Raw genomic sequence first — 13,730 nt, 5'->3', positions numbered from 1 at the left:
TACTTTGTAAAATATTGAGTATTATAAATAAAAACTGTTTGGGAAGTAAAGGGCATAAAATTACTTTGCATCATCATTTCACTCAGGTCACAGAAATCCAATGGTTTGTGTAACATGGGTGTGAGACACTATACTCCAAGGCAATCCTAGAGCAGTACACAAAAACTGAGGTTTTATGATAAGGATGAGCAGGTGCCTACTGTCAACATGCATGCAATGCATACATGCACTTCTAAGTGTGTGTATGAGGTGGGGGGGTGACTGTGCACGATTGACTTAAAAAAGATCTTCATAGAATTACAGTTATTCACAATGTTATGTCTGAGAAACAACATGGAACATCTAAAGAGCTGTCTACTGGTTCAGTTTGATGGAGTTCCCAGTAGGAATGCCTGTAAAACTGAAACTCTGGAGAGAAGATGGAAAGCCTTGCTGCTCACAGCTTAGACAAACCACCCACAGGTAACTGAGAGTTGACTGTAATTACATCCATTTTAATTACAGAGCAATAATTATATTCAAAAATTAAGCATGAAAGCCTCCTAAGGTATCTCGTAATGGGAGGAATACGAGACTAGAAGAAACAATCAAAGCCATTCTACAGTAAATATACTTTCAAAATAACCAAAAGCAACGAAGTAGTAATGTCATTCCTTTATTACTCATATTTATTAGAGTAGCCCACACAGGTTCAAATGAATCATTTAGAGAGGACATATAACAAAATCTGTGTGTCCATTTTTAATCCAACATGCTTCATTTAGCTATAGAAGTGTTTGTATCACTTAGAGTCAGGCAAACAGAAGACAAAATGAGACAAGTTTAATGTAGTCATGATATCTGTACTTAAAAAGCATACTTATTGTAAATGAAGTAAAAAAGAGGCTAAAGAGTTTGGCTATGACAAAACATAACCAATGTTTGGAAGAAATACGCAGAAAGATAATATTCATTTTAGGGTTTACATATTCAAATGTCTAAAATACTGAATAGGAAATTTTGCTTGTGAGTGCCTTACCCTTCACCACAAAATACACTGTTTATGTTGAGTAGGTCTGGTAAGCCTTAGAAAAAAACAGATAATAGGAAAAATTTGCAAATGATGGCCTGGAGCCACCACTGCTCTTTTGGTATACTTTTGAAGCCCAATAGCTCGCTAAAGCCCCAACTTTTAATAGCCCTCTCCTGAGCCCTTTCTTCTCCCAGATTAATCATTGAAGTACTTTAACCAGCAGCACAGCTAACCAGTAAAAGCAGATTAAAATTCCTAGACAACCATCAAAAGAGTAAGTTTCAAATTGTACCTTTTTTTTTTTTCTTAATGGATGTTATATGACAAAAATCAAACTTTATAAATAAAGGTCATCCAGCCTTTAGGCTGAAGCTTCCTGTCTCACCAGGAAAATTCATCTTGCCCATGGCCTGCTCCATCAGTCTTTTTCACAGGGGAAACTCAGGAGGAATCTGTGAACTAAGGAAAAACTTCAAGTGGTAACAGCCTTATCCAAGAAGCCACCTTTCTTTCTTATTCAGGGGCATGTATTTATCTCATTTAAATACAAGTGCACTGGAAAAAAACTGTTCTTAACATTTTGACATCACTGATATAACTATGTTGACCATCATCATGCCAAGATCCATTACAGAACTGTGTTCTATCAAAGACTTCTTTAAGCTCACAAGAATAATAAAATGTCTGAACCTTCTTATCTAGCTCTTATGCTAAACTAAAAGGGAACGTTTTTTCCACTAAGGATTCCCTTTCTAATCCATTTCTTAAGTTGTAATCTCTCATAAGTGTGTAAGAACTGTGTCAGACCACAGATCTACCTAAATTCTCTCTTTGGCCACAGAAATCTAGAGAAAAGTATAAGAAGGCAAGCATAGAGTATTATTGCCCCACAGCATTTTACTAGTCTAAAGCAGTTTGGAACTCAAATCCACCTCAGTTAGAGGCTCCAGCTAGTAATGGAGAACACAGAGGAATAGCTCCAGCCTGAATTAGGAGGTCACAAACCTACTAATATCAGAGGAAAGGCATTCTATTTCTATACCTGATTATATATTTCTTTAGCATTCCTTTGCTAAAACAAAGGTGGCCTCCATACACAGGCATTTAGATGGTAGGTAGTAGTATTTTTTTTGCTATAGGTGACAAGAAGCACTGGTGCCACACATGACAGGAATTCAGCAGACTCTTCAAAAGGCCCAGTGTCTGCCTCTACCAAAAACCATTAAGATAGTTTGGTCAATGACCGTTTTAATTGTATAATAATTCACCTCTCTGCTTATAATCATATTCACAATATTACAGCCCATAATCAAAACAAAGAAGAGATGAAGAGATACTAAAATATAAATAATACAAGCAAATAGACGGGCTCAATTTCAATATGGAAGAGAAAAGGCCTGGAAAGGAAGGTAATTCATAGAAATTGAATATACATGACAGTTTTGAAAGCATCTATGAAATAAAATTGCATAATGGAGGGAGATTAAATGAAATGGCTTTAGGGAGAAACAATTCAGGGGATATCACAGCCACAAAACAAATATCTGCCAAACTCATATGAAGATGGGAATTTCCTGAAGAACAGGAGGAGCACATAAACAGTTCCCAGCTTCCCTCTACATATACAACTCAAGCCTGCCAGTTACACATGCACTAAAGAATGCCATCACAACAGTGTTTTTTTTAATTATATTGTCAAATTAAAGTCAGCCTGCAAAGAATGCAGGGTGAGCTTAATGCAATCGCAGTATCTAGAGTTATGAGCACTCTTGTCACTATGTTCTGACGGAGGAGCTGCGCTGGCAAGTTCCCAGACAGACAAGGACAATCACCCAGCCTCGTGGCCAGCAAGGACAAGGACTGCTGTCACAAGGTCATCTTGGGCCAAAACTGCAAGCCCCAAAAAACATTGGACAGCTAAAATGTACAGATATTCACCAATGATACATCCATGCAAACAGATTTGTGAACATACATATATATATAAGTTTTGAATATTAGTGAGTCCAAATGCAAACTCCCATCTTTTTGGCCTCTGCAATGAAATGTGCAAGGTGACGAACTTACCCACAGCATAGAGGACTTAATTCATCATAAGAAATTCCAAATATAGCCCAAAATTTCTGGGAGACAAGATTCACTCTCCAGGCATACTCATATTTTATCCAAGCTAATGAACACACACCTACTGATTTCAGCAAAGGCTGAAAAAGGCCCCAGAATGGGTACCATTTTTAAACACAGAGCATCCTGAGCATTTTGAAATTAAATTAGTCCTAGACCACTACATATTAATACAGCCTTGAAAGCATTAATGACACTTTGCCATTATGCTTTTCATATCTCAGTGAAAATCTAACACACTTGCAGGCAAAATGCATCAGAAGCTTTCAGCAAAAACCCACATCTCTGCACCATTATAGGCTTCAGGAACCTGGCTTAACTTAGTTATTCACTTTAGCACCCGAACCCCTCAGAAAATCAGACAAAACACAGCCACTACATTTATTAGATAATTAACCGCCACAGCCAATATTTCTCCTAATGGGTACACAGTACAGAAATAATTCATTTTTAATGAAAGCAAATATTTCTCCAGCATTTTCAAGGGGCTTTTGCCTTGAAGATCAGCAACCATGCTTAGAAACAAATTGCGCTGAAGCAACATATGTATTTTGGGTCAAATCAGTGCTCCAGATCTGTTTTTATTTTGGCCTTCACATGAGGTAACAGGCACTTACTGTACCAGATGCCATTCATATCCCAAAGAAAGCTTGTAGATACCCATCAGTGAAAATATTAATTATCTCTACTGCTTCCTAAAATAGTTTGAGATTACAAAGAAGCCATCTAGGTAGCTTCTCTTAAGGAACTACCTAACTTTCAGCAAACTTCTTGTTAAAATTAAAATACTACCAGATGGTCCATGGACAAAGAGAAAGCTTTGACCTTGTCAAGCCACACTTTTGAGCCAGCACTGTAATGCCTACATATCTCGGATACTGTTTTTCTGTGTTACCTGTTCTATCCAATACATATTCTGTAATCCTTTACAATATAGTTTCTCTAGGTCCTATTCTCATAAAATCAACACACTCACTCACCTTGAACAATAACATCCTGAATCTAAATGCCATATTACAACACAACATGAACCTGTCCCCACTTTTCAGTTTCATTAGGAGAGCACTCGTTAAGGCAAGACTCTCTCCAGTGATGTCTTCTTAGCTGCCATCCAGCATCCTCAGTGTAGGAGCACAATCAGTATCACTGCGATTCATATGAAGGTACAAAGCTACTTTTCAAATAGACTCTCAAAGAAGAACACAGAAATGCACTTCTGCTAAGGTTAATTGGATATTTTTATATTCAAGCAATTGGATGTACTCCAATTTTAAATACCTTGGATCTGATCTACTGTGTTTATATAAGATCTATATATGATCTATGGTTTCAAAAATCTACAGCAACTAGTAAAAGAATTTGATAGCTAAATATTTTTTAAAGATACCCTAGCATTTCAGTGGATTTTTCGTACAATTTGCAAGTCAATAATAATATGCTAAGCAGTTTTGAGCTTCTATCACCACAGACTAGATAACAATCAAATAGATAATAATCAAATTAGTCTGTTTGATTTTTATCCTATCTCCTTACAGTTACGTATATTGGCACTCAGTTCTGTTTCAACCAAACAAACTTCATGGATTTAGGCTACAACTAACAAAAGTACTGCATTTTCCTGGTGAAATCAGCCAAGGCGTTCTCATGGGAGACATCTTTGTGTGAGACACACTTTTCATACTCCTTCCTAGGGCCTGTGCCTTGTACTGCCCAAGTGGTACTGCCTAAGTGGACTTAAGGTATCACAGTAGGCTGTGCTTTTCTATTATTTGTGCATTTATATTTGAGCCTTGGATAGGCACATGCTGCATTATAAATATCTGAGTAAATATGTATTGTAAACGTTTACACATGGTAAATATAAATCCACTGAAAAGAGAAATGTAAATATAAGGATGCAAACAGTCACTGTCACTTACGTCACTTATTATTTCACTGCATTTTCGGGCCAATTCCATATTTCGGTCCTCAATAACAGGCTTAAGGAAGACCTATAAAAGAAAGGTAATTGTTCCAGGTTTATTGTCCAAAAAAGAGTACCGAGAAAAGGAAGTATTTTTCAAAGCTACAGGGTTTTAACTCACCGGTTCTTCTTCCTCATCCTCATTTTCATCCTCCCTGAAATCCTGAATGACAGATACTCGCATTTTAATACTTCCAGAAAACAACAAATACACTAAAAAGGTTCAGTGCTGCAGGAAACAGCTCAGACTCTACAGCATGCCTGGAATCAATGCCTCATTTGTGTCCTCCACCGCACTTAACTTAACCAAGGCTCCTTCCTTATTTAGGCAGCACTTGACAGCCTTTATCTGAACAATTCAGTGTGAGTGAACTGAAAGGCATTGCAGATGGCCTTGCTAGCTATCAGTCGCTGCAGAGCTAATGCTTTCTTACAGATAAAATATAATTAAATGACCTATCCCAGTCAACTATTTTTAAAATGACTGTGAACACACTTAATTAAAATACTGTGATTCAATTAATTCATAACATAAGTAATTTAGCAAAATTAACAGATATAAAATTAACTGATAAAATTAACTGATTCTAAAGCCATGGGAGAACTGCCCAGTTCAAAGATTCAAGGCAACACTGGCTCCAAAACCAGCCATCACAAAATTTATTTTGTTGGTCCAATAATAAAGCTTTTTAATTTATATATAAATATATATATACACAGACACAATACTCACATTTTCCAGTAGATGTGACAGGTAGTATATTTTTCAAGAAATGTTCTTTTTCCACCAAGTGTATAAAATTCCTTAAATGCCTTACATATTATGTCAGCTGAAGTTTAAACCTGTGCACACGGATACAAACACATCTGCATACTTACAAATATACTTGGCTATTTGCTTATATAAACAAGTATGTTCATCCAACCTTAAAAATTGTCATAGTTTCAAAACCAACCTTTTCCAGTATGAAGTCCAACTGCAATGAAACTGAAAGGCATCCTTATTCGAAAGGGTATAGTATCACAGCATTTGCTTCTGTAAAACAACCAAGGATGTATTACAGGATCAGTTGGAGTAACCAGCATTTTAATATTATTTGCTTTCTAATCTATAGCATGTATACATCTCATTTTATACAGGTCATGATTTTGAATTTCATCTAGCAAAGTGATTCACCACTACAGAGCTTTGCAATCAGGCAAAGGAATGTGTGCTCTTGGAAAACCTCTTCAAAGAATATTAAGTACTTGAGCCCAAACAGTGCCCCTAGAGCTTGTTTAAAAACACATTTCCTTAGGGAAAAAAAAATAAAACCATTTTGAAGGAGAGGAAAAACACAACATTTTACTTAGTTAAGATCTGAAAATATGAATATATATTTATATATATCTATAAAGAAAAAAGGTACAGACTGCTTTCATTCTATAATAATCAAGACAGAATTCTTTATACATTGATATTACAGAAAGTTTCAAGGCTTTTCATTCTACTATTTCAAATGTAAGTTCCAAAAGTCCACATTTGGATTGGCTGTGCTGATGTTCATGTTGAAACCTGAAGGCCTGGCTTGCATAAGTGAGGATTACCTTTAATTTATGATGACTGCTTTTTGAGCTCAGGATGTTTCGTCTTTGTGGCAACAAGCAGTTTAGTCTTATAAGTTGGGTATTCACAGTAACTGGTCACTGTTGAAGACTATGGCCACAAAAAATGTATTCCTAAGCAACAGACTCTTGCATGATTTCAAGTAGCACATGTTAAGGAGACAGAGTACCTACAAAAGCGCCAGAAAGAAATATAGAACTAAGGCTTCAGTTTTGTATTTTTGTGATAATATTGATAATACTGTATTCTTCCAGTACAGTTAATTTCCCTTTCCTTCCTATATTTAATAAATTTTGTATGTGGAGACATTGAAAAATATGTAAGAGGGTAGAAAAGAGCTATTAGTAGCTGCAAAGCTTGCTGAATACAGGGAAATCTTTTGCTATTTTTTGCCCTGGAAAGCAAGTATGGTCAAAATGACCACGTCAAAACTGTTTGGTTTTTGTGGGGTAGAGAAGGAACTCAGATTTTTAACATGCTTACATTGTATTTGGTGTTTTTTCAGCAGCTGAACATAGCATAATTTATAAAGTAATTGTGGTTTTCCTGTAATGGTTTCCTCATAATAGATCTGCTTTCTCATTAACATGATCTTGAACTGATTTGATAGAATTTCATTTTTTCCCATTTTTGTGTCATCTGGGTCAGACACAACTAGGCATTTAAACATGCTATGTCCCATATGACTTCCATAATATAGGGATTGCACGGCAGCTGCTACAACTCATCATATTAAAGAAAAATATAATACTATGCACGGAAAAATATAATACTACGCACAAAGTGAGCAAGGGAGAAAAATATTACTGTATCAACTAACCACACACACAAATTATTCAATATGTCTCTCTTCAGATAATAGATGCAGTAAGAGACTATATGATATAATAAACTGTCTTCCTTTTTTTTTTCCTCCTCAAAGCACTGAGTGCTGTCAGGTATCACTTAGTTTGCCATAGAGAAACACTGATAATTAAATATATGCAAATATAATTCAGAGAAGAATTTCATAGAATCACAGAATGGTTTGGGTTAGAAGGTATCTTAAAGATCACCCAATCCCAACCCTCTGACATGGGCAGGGATGCCTCCAACTAGACCAAGTTGTCTGAAGTCCCACCCAGCCTGGCCTTGAACACTTCCAGGTAGCAGGAACTTGACATGCTTTAAGAGATGCATAGTTTAGAAGTGCATTACAATTACAAATAGCAGCTCACAGGTCAAGAACAAGTTGAAGTTACTTCCAGAAGAGGCAATAAATAAACCACAATCAGCAGGCATGTTTGGCACAGCAAATACTTGTGTATGTTGACAGATATTTTAATATTTAATACTCTAAAAATACTATATCAAATCTGAATATGAACCTAGTTAAATACTGAGCTTTAAATCCTCAAAATGATTATGAAGTACTGTTTTATTAAATATGATTTTTCACCTGCACAATTTTTATTTTTTTTTATTATTTTTTTTTTTTACCAAAACCTCCAAACTTACACTTCTGAACCATTTTCTGCTGTAAATAATGGAATCTATCATCATTAATTCTGTCACAAAACAGAACAGACTAAACGAAGTCCATTGGCAGAGAACGTTAAGAAAACAGCACTGTAACAGACTTCTGATCGATATATACACAATAATATTTGTAAGCATACAGGGTATGGAAAAATAAGATTTTATTATTGCATTATAGATACCTTAAGGATATCTGTAGACCCTCTGCATTGACACACAGGGTAGAAACAGGTTAGTCAGGGCAGTACCCAACATAAATTCATTCAAAGTCTGTAAGAAAATTCTGCATAGCTCCAAATTTCTACTTCCAGCCATACTGCATGGATGTTTCACATCTCAGTTTAAATTTGGCCTTAAGGCTAAGGCACAAGGCTATTCTGTTGAAGAAGCTGCAAAAAAAATCAAGAGAACTCTACTTAGGCACTATTGCTCACAAAATCACAATATTTGCAGTAAGCAAGTTACACTTGCACATCCAACTTACTATGTATGATCAGAATCTGTATGAGAGAAGCCTTCTAGAAAACAACTATATGGCACATCCTATGAAAGGACAGATCTGAATCTCCCAGCACTTACAACCATCATTTGAGTGTTTCAACATAGTATCATTGGACACAGAACATTACTCAAGTATTTGGTCTAAACACATTAGAGGAGGCGGAAGAGAAAGAAAAATAGGGCATAAAGGAGCCTGAGTCCCCATGAGTACAAGTTGGCCCAGCATGCACACAAGTCAGTCACACAGTTGTGCAACTGTGGTTTGATCACACACTGTTGTGTCCACACTTGGCCAAAGCCCTGCCATCTCCTTGTTCCTTTAACCAGTCTTTTAAGAAATACATATAGGATATGTTAGCCCAGAAAGTCAGAAGACGTCATCTCATTCTGGTCCTCATACACACAGCAATTCAGCAGCTAAATTCAGTTCCATCACTGAATAAACACCACCACTAGACTTGCTTGGTGTTCTCTCTCCCCACACACACACACACACACAAAAAAAAAAAAAAAAAAAAAAAAGGGTACCAGGAATGGCACAATCTCAAACAATTTTAACAGAGTTATTCTTGGAGTATTTTAACACAGGTTGCAAGTTAAGGACAGAGGCATTTCAGCTGGAAAACCTGCAGAGCAGTTACAGTGAGGTGTATGTTATGAACATACTCCTTTGCAATTCTGGATTGAAAACTTATTAAGAACAGTGGTAGAGTTTTAATGCTTTAACTACAGTGCTTTCACAAAAAATAAATAAATAAATACATACATAATCAACCCACAGACTTCCCTGAAATGAGAACATAATTTTCTGTTCTCCCTGGACAGATGCATACACCACTGAAATAAGGACAATTAATTCAACAGAACACAGCTGGTGGTCTCTTTTCAAAAAGCACACAAGGCATTTGTAAACGCTGAGATTCATTACTTCTCATTTCTAGAAATACTCATCTATCAGACCGGAAGTTAACTAGCAGTGCTGCCCAAGCAAGTTCATAGCTAGGCTATCAGCACCACAATCACAAACAGAAAGAAAGCAAGGGTTCCCAGACTGCCAATTTTAACCTCCTCTGAACATGCAATACCAATTAACATCAGCAAAAGAAAGTCAACAGATGGTTCTATCCACGAGATTGTATCGGTCATCATTTACACTGCATTTGTCAGCAACAATTCAAAACCTGCAAATATCTCATAGTTCTAAGCTAAGATTTTCATTCAGTTGAAGTTCTTTTATTCAAGGTTTTGGTAAATCAAAGAGAGTTGGAATGGTATTTTTGAACACAAATACAAATAAGATCTTAGAACACTGAGTTGTTAATTCCAGAAAACATAATGAATTACGAATTTCCAATGACATATATCATCAATAAAGGTTTTTTGTCTGTTTTTTTTTTTATTTTTTAACATCCACTCACAAAGATTGTGTCTAAACACAATTGGATCTTAATGACAGAGCATTTAAGAAGTTTATAAGACACAGTTTCACGTAATAATACCTGATCTAATCTAGTTATAAAAAGCAGTGTATCTGTGCTAGCATGACACTGTCTGAGTTAATAAACTCTTTCCCACACTGCTAATTATTCTAAGAAATGAATCATGCAAACCTATTCAGAAGTGGGAGTATTCATCATGGCATAAGACTGTGCCATGCAGATGTAACCCTAGCTGTGATGAGTAACAATGTACTGAAATAAACCAGTGTAAAACTTTTTCAGGTAGTAATGTGTGATAAAAGAAAAAAAAAAAAGTTAAAGACAAACTTAGCTTAATTTTCCTGACAATATTCATACAAGCACCTACTACTTTTGCACAATACTTTCTAACCTTCAAAAATGAAATTTCCTAAATGGGATACATACATGTAATTTCCCCTATTTTCTGATTTTTCATTTGTCAAGAAGTCAAACCCCCAGCAACAGGGAAATTTGGCACTTCCACCCCCAAATATTTTCACTTTAACCAGAAGCCTGAAAAATCCTTTCACAAGTCGATGCAGCAGGAAACATGACACTAATCAATCACATTTAACTGCTTTGCAATTTTTTCATCTACTCTACCTGACATAGCCGTAGCATGTCCCATTCTCACCCAGTGTCATAAAATCCTTTCACATTAGTCAAGCGTCCCAGTAGCTATGGGAATCCACCAAAGCCGATGACATAGGAGCAGCCTATACAGTAGTCAGTGTAACCAGTGGACAGCAGTACACCCAAGCCATCCAACACCCTGCAACACGTGGCTAAGATTTCACAGGCTTATTCTTCAGAAGATGGCTAGAAATTGAAATTAGTAGTTGACTGGGTTACTGTGTGAGGCTTCCAAAAAAGTTAAATCACATTGAGCAGAAGCCAATTCAAAACGGAATTTATGGCTTTTCTCTTAGGACTTCTCAAATGCAGTGAAGGTTTTCATAATATTTGAAAGATTTCCATTCTCGAGGTTTTCATTTTACCCAGACATAAGTCTTACATAAAAAATGCCAGGACTGCTTCGTGAGAATTTGGAAATTTTACCTTGTTATAATAATTACAGCTAAAATTATTGATGATTGTAGGTAAAATTTATGAAGTTAGTAGTAAGTAAATTTCATTTTGCATTAATACATCCTAAGAAGCTAAAGATACTCCCTTTCTACTTTTAGTGATTTCATACTCAAATACAGCTTAATGTAATCTGGTAACTATATTATTACATTAAATTACAAATAAGAAAAAGATATATTTGACTTTATATATAGACTCATTCTCTTCCACACATTTTCTTAGCCTTATAGACTGGGCTTGTGCACCTATGAGGAATTTTTCTTGTGGCATTTTTAGAATTCAGCTGCCTGAACTGAGAAAACTAGGCCTTTCCTATAAATGTAATTTTAGTTATAAATGTATCCAAGAGCCCATAACTCTCACTTACTTAATAAATGTTGTTGGTTTTATTCTGGAAGCTAAAACCACAGTGGTTTTTATTTTTCTTGTATTTAATTGTGCTTTTTCTCCTTTATATTTTTGCACTTCGTGTTTTGATAAACCTAATACTGTAACTTCAGTCATACTCTCTCTGAAAGGAACAATACCATAAATAATACCCACTTTTCTGAAACCTTTATAAATGTATCATTCCAGAACATTTCATGTTCCTATGAGTTCTTCTCAAGTAAGCTTATTTTTGCATCAAATTGCTTGAGGCAGATGATGATAAAATAAAAAACTACGTTATTTCTTAGCAGTTATTAAAAATCATAGGCTTTAAATTCAAAAGGAGCCTTTAGAAAACTCCCCAAAACAGAAAAGATAAAACCAAACAGGATTAAAAATAAATAAATTTAATGAATACATTTGAAGAAAGAGAAGTCATTTGGTCAATGTTGAAAAAAATATTGAAGTAATTTTATTTTTTGATCAATAAAATAATTTCAAATCATAAATAACTGATGTTGAAGGTATATTTTAAAATATCTTCAGGCACAAAAAGACAAAAAAAATGTAATTCTGTGAAGCATACCCTTAATGTCCTTAGAACTATGATTCTTAAATAGTTCTCATTTGGAAACAACAAAATACTAGTGTTTTGTGTTTTTTTTTCTGACTTTGTGAACTGTGCTTACTGTAAGATTTAAATTAGATAACAAGTTACACAGACTTTGTGTCAAGGATTGATTAAATCTGGACTGCCATAGTCAAGCTTTCCTCCTAGCCTATTGTTTCATGAATGACAGGTTAAGACAACTACACACAAGAGCTGTACTATGAATTTAGCAGCATATTCAAAGACAAAACACTTCATATAAAGAATAGACTTTTTGAAAATATCCTTTATTTTCAAGAGGGAAAATATATAATGACTAATGTATAGCTCATTCTCTGCAAAAAACCTGCCATTTCAAAATTATGTGCTTTAGTATTATTGTTGTACTGTTTATAATAGGTTTGGATTTGGAAATAAAACTGTTAATAACCCTGCATTGAAAAGGAACTTACAGCAAAGAACCCTGTACTGAGGGCTCTCTGGACCACCTAATCCTGTAATTGAGTTCCTGGTTGTAATTCAGGAGAGTAACTTACAAGTTCTTAAGCATTGACTACAGTGTTGAAGAAAATACACTAAAAATACAATAGCTAGCAATAATAAGGCACAGGAATGTTACATCCTTACATACGCTCTGTTTAACAATATACCCAAGTTTCCATGACAACAGTGACAAGATGATAAAAACATCTTCCATCACCTACTGAAAAATACATTTCTGTTTGTATCATCGCTGAAGTGGCAAGCATCTGATTTAGAAATGCTGACAAACATTTAGTAACATATTTTTAGAGGAATACATATGTTTTTAAAGGATTTAACTGAATACCTGAACCAAATTAAAACATTTAATTACCTAAATGCAATTTTTCTTAGTCTTTCAAATCAAGTTATATAAAACTTTACCTTTTACTTTTACCTTTTATCTTTAAACCCACAGTTTAGCTGCAAAACTTCAGCTTAAACCTTATTTCCCCTATGGAAATCTCTTCTGCATAGATCTAGCATTTCCCAAACAAACAGTGCAGAACAGATCTACACAACAAAAACTTTAAAAGAATACACAACACAGTACCTCTTCTTTCAAACTTCACACCACTTACTTTTCAAAAATATCACAACAGACCAGCACTACTGCTACAACCATAGGAAACCTGGAACATTAAAACCATAAGTTCCCACTGAATTCCATCATGATTTACAGTAAAAGAAATTCTTATGTCCTATTTTTTTTAATTAGCTTCACTTTGCTCCATCATTCCCAAAAAAGAATAAAAAATATTCTGCTCTATCAGTTATGTCATTTGCCATCACATTAGAGGATCATATTACTTATAGTCTGCATTGTTTTCTCCAAAAAAAATAATGGTCACAAAATTGGCATTTCTTGCTCAATATATTGTACTATTATTCCTGGGACTCAATTATCCTTGTAAACAATCCCAGTGAAATCAAGAGAACTTAACTTGCATTTACCT

General features: G+C 35.1%; 2 protein-coding genes across 2 annotated transcripts in view; both read right to left on the bottom strand.

Moving 5' to 3' along the window:
* Window positions 1-5,283, bottom strand: part of LOC311206600 (nebulette-like) — a gene marked incomplete at its 5' end in the record, with an annotated part of 54,890 nt that extends 49,607 nt beyond the window's left edge. Inside the window, 2 exon segments of the mRNA XM_084282041.1 lie at window positions 5,056-5,127; window positions 5,221-5,283. Of these exon segments, the coding sequence (XP_084138167.1) occupies window positions 5,056-5,127; window positions 5,221-5,283 (135 nt within the window).
* LOC311222510 (LIM zinc-binding domain-containing Nebulette) overlaps window positions 1-13,730 on the bottom strand; it is a 256,423-nt gene that overhangs the window by 91,517 nt on the left and 151,176 nt on the right. The window lies entirely within an intron of this gene.

Source organism: Netta rufina (assembly GCF_964035555.1).
Source record: "Netta rufina genome assembly, chromosome: 2".
In the NCBI taxonomy this organism is placed as follows: domain Eukaryota; kingdom Metazoa; phylum Chordata; class Aves; order Anseriformes; family Anatidae; genus Netta; species Netta rufina.
Note: the sequence above shows the minus strand (reverse complement) of the source record. Positions and strands in the feature narration are given on the sequence as shown.